The 7,915-nt window shown below is 44.2% G+C and overlaps 1 protein-coding gene across 1 annotated transcript in view; it reads left to right on the top strand.

Annotated features, from left to right (window-relative positions):
• The first annotated feature begins 85 nt into the window (after positions 1-85).
• The window catches only part of ANKRD45 (ankyrin repeat domain 45), a 34,348-nt gene continuing 26,518 nt past the window's right edge, over positions 86-7,915 (top strand). Inside the window, exons 1-3 of the mRNA XM_066624998.1 lie at positions 86-131; positions 3,747-4,071; positions 6,269-6,436. Coding sequence (XP_066481095.1) covers positions 3,762-4,071; positions 6,269-6,436 — 478 coding nt within the window. The 5' untranslated portion in view covers positions 86-131; positions 3,747-3,761. The remainder of the gene's footprint in view (positions 132-3,746; positions 4,072-6,268; positions 6,437-7,915) is intronic.

The following is a 7,915-nucleotide window of genomic DNA, read 5'->3' as shown; positions in this document are numbered from 1 at the left end:
CTCCCCTTCGCCGGTCGGAAGCAGTCCGGCCCCGGAAGCCCTCCGTGTAGGAACCCCGGCCGTCCGCGCAGAAGTTCCGGCCTCGTTGCTATGACGACGGCAACCGCCGCTGCGGCACAACAGAAAGAGCGGTGAGAACGGGGGGGGGGGCTTTGCCACTTCACCTCAGAGACGTGCGGGGGGCGGTGAGGCAGGGGAGGCAGAGCCTCCCCGCCGGAGTCCCTCGAGAAGCAGCGCCGCCCCGGGAGGCAGCCAGGCACCCACCAGCCACGCGCTCTGCCTGGCTGCTCCTCTGCGCTCCCCGCTCTGCGCGTGGCTGGTGGGTGCCTGGCTGCCTCCCGGGGCGGCGCTGCTTCTCGAGGGACTCCGGCGGGGAGGCTCTGCCTCCCCTGCCTTCCCACCCACCCCACGTCCCTGCTTCATCTTGAGAGTCGCCCTCGCAGATCACAAGAACCTGGGCAGAGTCACCAGGACCCTCCCCCACTCAGGCTGCGCTTCTGGGCACAGGAGCATCCACTCTGCCTTGCGCACTCTCGCACCCAGTGGGATGCTCTCAGGCAGGCTGCCTGGCTGGCTGAAAGCACCGGCACTCTGAGAAGGTGGGCTTCGGGGGGGGGGGGGGCCTTGCAGATCCTGACACCTTACAGATAGTTTCAGGGGTCCTCACAGGTGCCCCTTGGGGTTGTTGAACCTCGTACACCTATCCCACCAAAAGCAGGGGGCCGGGAGCACAGCCAGGGCGACCAGATGACATAGCTGCAAAAGAGGACCAGGCACCCCAAAATGTAGGACATCCCAGAAAAGTGCAGGACACGACAAAGTAAAAACTAAAAACACTCATATATTGATTTCTTGTGGTTAATTTAAAAACCGTGTTACTTATTTTTAAATTTAAAACTATGTTACTTTTAATTAATACATATAATTTATTAATTACAAGAAGGCTGTGCACTGCCTGCAGGGCTTGCTCGCAGGGAAAAGGAAGACATTTAAGTTTTCCAGGACACGAGGCTAAAAAAGAGGACATGTACTGGAAAAAGAGGATGCCTGGTCACACTGAGCACAGCACTGAGAACTGTTAAAGGTTTAGACAGCGGCTGTAGGGCCTGGCAGAATCCTTAATTGAGATGAAGCTGATGGTCCTTCCACGCATACAGTTATTGAAGTTCTTTTTTGGCCTTCTGACCTTCTGACATGTCTATACTGCCGTGTTTCTGTCTTATATTTTTTTACTATATAAAATTATATCTTACCGTGACACTGTCTTATACTTTTTTTGGCTCAAAAAAACACACTAGCTCTTATTTTCAGGGTAGGTCTTATTTCTTTTTTAATGTACAACAATCCACTGTCATTCATGCACAACAGTCTACATTTATTCATGTACAAAAATATACGGAACAAAAATATCCCCTCAGCGCCCAGGAGGATGCCTGCCTGCCTGCCTGTCTACTCAGAAGTCAGTCCCTTTATAGTTAATGGGACTTACTCCCTGGAAAGTGTGGAGAGCCTCAGAGCACTGTAGGCAGGGTTGCCTCACTTGCTGCTTCCTGCCTCAGCTCCTCCTCAGTGTCCTCTGCCCAAGGCAGCACAGCAGGCGCTTTCTAGGTGGCGCACACGGGAGTGCAGTGTTCCGTCACGTTGTCCACCCACCCCCGCCTGAGGACCCCTTCCGCCCCCCCCCCCATCCCGGTCCTCATCACAACTAGGTCTTATTTTCGGGGTAGGTCTTATATTTCAGCAATTCTCAAAAAACACACTAGGTCTTATTTTCGGGGTAGGTCTTATTTTCAGGGAAACACAGTACAAACTGAAAGCAACTGTTCATGCATCATATTTTCTCATGGCAATAAAATTTCTTTGAACCAATTTGGAAGGGAAATAAATGGCCATGGTTAAAAAAAAGCTGCATCTTGAAAAGTTTATTTATCTAGGTATTTGTAGCCTCCCTTTCTACCTTTGAAGAAGCACCCAAAGTGGCTTACACAGTGGCATTGCTAGGGGAGTGCGGGCCACACTGGGTGATAAACACAGGAGGGAGGTGACGCCCATTAGTGACCAAAATAATTAAAATCACAGTTTGAAAGAACAATACCATCATGTTATATACCATTCAATGCATAATTTACAGCAGAATGCAATTAAAAAAACCATGTTGAAATATCTGTGTTCTATCAAAAGGTATAGCCAAAAAAAACAGTGGGGTGGTGTGATGGTACATCACCATGCCCACCACCCAGGTCATTGCCCCACCCATTGTACAGGAGGAGGTCCATCATGGGGTGATGCACTGGCCTTCCATACTGGGAGACACAAACTCTAGTGATGCCTTTGGGCTTACAACATTTTACAAAGTACAATACAATAATAAAACTCTCAGACCAGTGCTGGTCTTCATAGGAGCCCCTGTTATAAGCTTTCTCTGGCTTCAGCACATCAGCTTCTTTCCTTCCTTCAGGGCACGCAGAATCACACACAGATTTTATGCCTTGATTTTGTAGAATGCAAAAAATGTTACATATTCTTTTTAAATCAGATTTCACACAACTGATCATGGATAACAGATAACTTTTAGTGTGAGCCCTTTCCATTTAAACTTTCCAAATGCATTTTGCGAAGTTATGTTTACTCCTCTAATGCTATCACATCATAAGGTTGTTATAGAACACTGAGCTACAGTCCTATACATATTTACCTGATTGTAAGTTCCAATGAACTTAATGAGGATTACTCTTGAGCAGGGGTGCCCAAACCCTGACCCAGGGGCCACTTGTGGCCCTCAGGGGCTCCCAATCAGGCCCTCTGGGAGCCCCCAGTCTCCAATGAGCCTCTGGCCCTCCAGAGACTTGCTGGAGCCCATGCTGGCCCAATGCAACTGCTCTCAGCATGAGGACAACTGTTCGATCTCTTACCTGAGCTGTGGGACGAGGGCTCCTTCCACTACTTGCTGTTTCACATCTGTGATGCAGCAGTGGCAGTGAAGGAAAGGCTGGCCTTGCTTTGTGCAAGGACTTTTATAGACCTTGAGCTACTACAAGACCTTCATTTATTCATATAAGTTCCATCTCTAATAAATTCATTTATGTAAATTTATTCAGATTTTACATGTAAATTAATTCTTTTCTTCCCCGGTCCCTGACACAGTGTCAGAGAGATGATGTGGCCCTCCTGCCAAAATGTTTGGACACCCCTGCTCTTGAGACAATTCTAGTGAGATAAAGTTTTTCCAAAGTAGAGTGTCTGATCCTCTGCTTGCTTCCTATGGTCATAGGAACGCCTATTAGTCAACATGAAGGGCAAGGACAGTCTGAGGCTGCAGTCCACCCTTAACTGGGAGTAAGCCCCATTGACAATACTAGGAGTTACTTCTGAAAAGACATGCATAGATTGGACTCTGAATTATATTGCACTTTTCAGTCACAAATCTATTTAAAATGTATGTACAGATTACAGTTAGACTATACATACATGCCTATAGGCGAATCTGATCAGAACAAATTCTTAGTGAATAAGCAGAATAGTAGGCCTCAATGAACATAATGAAACTGACTTCTAAGTAGACATGTGTACTTAGACTGTAAGTGTAAGACTGCTCTGTAAGTATCCTGGAGAGGACAGGAAAGGATTAAGTTCCTACAGTGTAGACAAAAATGATTATCTTCCATTACTGTGCAAACCATGTACTAGGTAATTTTGATCATTCAGTGTTTAAAAGAGTTCTCTTTTTGTTTCTTCTGTCTTCTCAGGTTAATCCTGAAGAAATGGAACTAGTAGAGGAGATAGAGCCAGTAGACTCAGAAGTAAAATGTGAGCCTGTAGATTTGATTCCACAAAAGGAAGAAGACTATTTCAATCCTCTCCTGAAAGCTGCTCTGACTGGTGACACAGAGGGGATACAACAGATTTTTGAGGACCCAGAGGATCCTGATCATGAAAAAGCCACTGAGCTGCTAATGGAAAAGGATATTGTAGGGAGGGACCTGCTCTATATTACTTGCATGGCTGGGCAGAGCAACATTGTCCAAGCACTGTCAAAATATGGAGTTGATATGAAGGATAAAACAGCCAGAGGTACATAGTTTACTGTGTACTTGGAAGAGGGTTATTTGGCATAATTTTCTAGTCACTGTTTTGATTCTGTCAGGGATCTCATGATGTTTATCACTGAACTGAACTGTTTTTTTCAGCAATACAAAGCTGTTCCTCTCCAGTGTTGAACTTATTAGGATGGCATGTGGCTTTATAGCTTTGTTATGCTCATTCACTCACTCACTGCTTAATGTTATATGTAGGGGTCCAGCCTTCTAAAAATAAGCTCACAAAAATCACTTTACTAGCTTGCTGGCTCACATTCTTTTTCTCTGATGGAGAAAGAACAGCAATGTTTGCAAGATTTCTATGCCTGGTTGTTTGGAAGGGATCCTTCTTTATTACAGTTGACTTGGCAACATTTGGGTTGTATATAAAGGAAGTGAATGCATGTTTATTCAGAAGTAAGTCCCACTGTGTTCAATGAGGTTTACTCCTGGAAAAGTGTGCAAGAGATTGCAGGGACCAATCCTATGCAATTTTCCAGCTCTGGTGTAGCCACACTGGGGCCCCGAGGTCAGGGAACCAACGTTCCTATGCTTAAGAAGGCCTCTGTGACCGCCTCCCCATCACAGGATGCAGTGTACGCTCCACTGGCACGGCTGCACTGGCACTGGAAGATTGGATAGGATTGAGCCCTTAGTCAGGGCTAAGTCCCATTGAAATTTATGAGACTTTTTACATTGCAATCTATACAAAGTTTCCTAAGCCTCATAATACTTTCTATGAGGCTTAGGAAACTTTGTATAGAGTTTTACTTTTGTGTAGTCCTGCATAGGATTGAACTGTTAGTCACTTGTAACTTGTCCCATGTCTTTCAGTGGTGCTTAGTGCTTAGTCATGACTAACTTTCTTTGAATATAACATATTAAAATAGGGTAAGGATACTTTAGATTCTACAGTTAGAATACATCATTCAAATTAGGAGTTGAACAAATTTGCATAAATATACAGAATTTGCACAGTTTATTTTAGTGGCAAAGTTGGAATTTCTTAAATAATTTGTAATATTATTGATAGAACAGTGGAGAACTTAGAGCAGTGGTCGTCTTCAGTTTTTAGCTGCAGCTTGGACACTAGGTTGTCTCCTCAGCTAGTACACTGCTGCAGGTGCCTCTGGGATCTGTGTGTCATTCATGAGCAGTAGTGAAGAGGTATACATGCAAATTAACCCATTTCTGCCCAGCACACAAGTGTGCACATTTGATCCCTGTTGTGCTTATGCAACATTGGGTAGAAATTGGTTTCAAGTACAAAAATGTAAACTGTAAAATACAAAAGTCAGTATGGTACCTAATCCAATAGATTTTCAAACAGTGGTTACTATTTGTAACTGAGCACTGGTAATGTCCTTTTGTAAAACAAGATGAAAAGTGTGATTTTCAGGATTGTAAGCTTTTAAACACACAGGAGCTTTGCCAGAAAACAGTTGAAAATCATAATGATTGGACTTTACTGGTAAACCACTTTGTGAACATTTTTTTAAAGCAGGATATAAATAGTGTTGTTGTTGATAATAATGAAGAGGAGGCTTATAAGTTAGCTACATTATTTGAATGTTAGCCACATTATTTGAATTACATGACATTAGTTGCTTTTAAAACAGAATCAATATTAGTTGCTTTTAAAACAGACTGTAGTTACTTTTAAAACAGAATCGAGTTAACAGACTGACCATTCCTTGTTAAATTCATCACTTTCTAGTGGTAAAAATAAAATCAGCTGATGATCAGTGAGAGCTAGTAACTGGTAGATTCATGATAGCTGGCAACACCTCTCTATCTTGGAATACAATACCCAGCCAAGGCTAGAGTTAGCTGAAAGGGAGTACAGCCCATGCAAGTTGTTCTCTGGGAATTTGATACAGAGTTAGTTGTTGTGCTACCTGCTGAAGGAATGCTGATTTGTCACCATTATAAAATAAAAGCACAAGTCTTCAGTACTTTCATCTCTCCAAGGATTTTCCCTGCTGCCCAAGGAATGACGTTCAGTGAGCAGATAACAATATGTTCCTGAGTATCTTTCAAAGCTCTTCTGCCCAGAACTAGCAGCGCTGTAGAGCTTCAATGTGTTCTGGGTTTCTTTTGTTTTGTAAAGGAATGCGTTATTGAGAATAAGTAAGAGAAAAAGTAAGTGTACCTTCCTCAACTATCAATACTGATTTGGTTCACTCCTTCAGGTTATACACTTCTCCATTGTGCTGCAGCCTGGGGCCAACTGGAAACTTTGAAAACTCTTGTAGAACTAGAAGCTGACATTTATGCAACCACCTTCAGGGGTGAAAAAGCCAGAGATATTGCCTTCCGATATGAGCAAACTGAGTGCATAGAATTCTTGGATTGGGCAGGTAAGATTGGTAGCCTCTGAGCTTCTTTGAGATTTGATCTTACTCATGATGTCAGATCATGAACGGGAATAACTGAGCATCAATATAGCACTGATTAGATTGTCTGAGGATCCTTTTGATGTGATCCAGTGAATCAAATGCTGAATGTGGATCAGGAAAATCTTAGTCACGTACACTGGGTGGCAGCATAATTTCCAGGCCTTCATTCCTCGTGCACACAGGGGTGATATTAATATCATATCTCACAGCACTTTTCCTGGCGGGTCTTTACAATAACCTGTAAGTCCAGCTCTAGGCTCCTATGTCAGAGTTATAGTCCAATGGCCAAATCCAGATTTTTGTTCCAACCTTGCAAAGTGTGGTATATAATGACTTGCAGTGGTTTTAATAAATTTTGACCATATTGGGTTTGAATCTTGGTTATGCCATCTTGTTACCACTGGGGAAATTGATTTTGTAGATATTGTTGTTGTTGTTGTTGTTAACAGTATTTATATACCGCTTTTCAACAGAAAGTTCACAAAGTGGTTTACAGAGAAAATAAAACAAACAACTAATGGCTCCCTGACCTGGGATGCAGGCAGCCCTGTGCGGGCTTCTGCAGGGCTCCTCAGCCTTCCAAAAGTGAAAGTGGAGTGATCACACTTCACCTCCGCAAAACCGGAAGTGGAGTGCGATCGTTCCACTTGCACTTTTAGAAGACTGGGGAGTCCTGTAGCTACTCGAGCAGAGCTCCCCGCACCCCAGCTGCTGCAGGGACTGGTGAGTGCATCCTCGTCCCTGCAGCCCCCCTTAGCAACTCCCTGAGAGTTTGAAAACTGCAACCTTAGGGGACAAGATGGTATATCCAACTGCCCTCTTTGAACCCACCATAACACCCCAAGCAGTGATTCCCAAACTGTGTACTGTGATGCCTGAGGACGCTATAGCGAACTAACAGAGGTGCCATGGGATGTCCTCAGCAGCCTCTTATTCCTGGCTGTCCCAAGCACCACCATCTTGGATTGTGTGAGAACTTATGAGATCCAAGATTGTGGCATCTGGGAGAGCTGGGAAGAAGAGACTGTGGAATGAGACTGCCGTGGAAGAGACTGCCGTGCCACCATGACCATGGTAAGTTTGGGAACAGCTTACCCTGGGAGCTCCAGACCCCCTCCTTACCACCAAACTATGAGGCCCAATTGGGTTTCTGTAGTTCAGTCAGCAACCCCCTTCTTCTAGCCCTTGGACTGTGGGATCAAGGGGAATTCAGACACTGCAGAACTCCTGACTAAAATATGCAACTTGTCCTTTAAAATGGCCATAGTGCCAGAGGATTGGAAGATAGCAAATGTCACACCAATCTTTAAAAAAAGAAGAAAAGGGGACCTGGGAAACTACAGACCAGTCAGCCAAATATCTGTGGAAAGCCTCATCAAAGAAAAAAAATATCAGTCAGCCTAACATGGTGGAAAGCCTCATCAAAGAAAACAATCTTAA

Source organism: Tiliqua scincoides, chromosome 4, assembly GCF_035046505.1.
Source record: "Tiliqua scincoides isolate rTilSci1 chromosome 4, rTilSci1.hap2, whole genome shotgun sequence".
Lineage (NCBI taxonomy): Eukaryota > Metazoa > Chordata > Lepidosauria > Squamata > Scincidae > Tiliqua > Tiliqua scincoides.
Note: the sequence above shows the minus strand (reverse complement) of the source record. Positions and strands in the feature narration are given on the sequence as shown.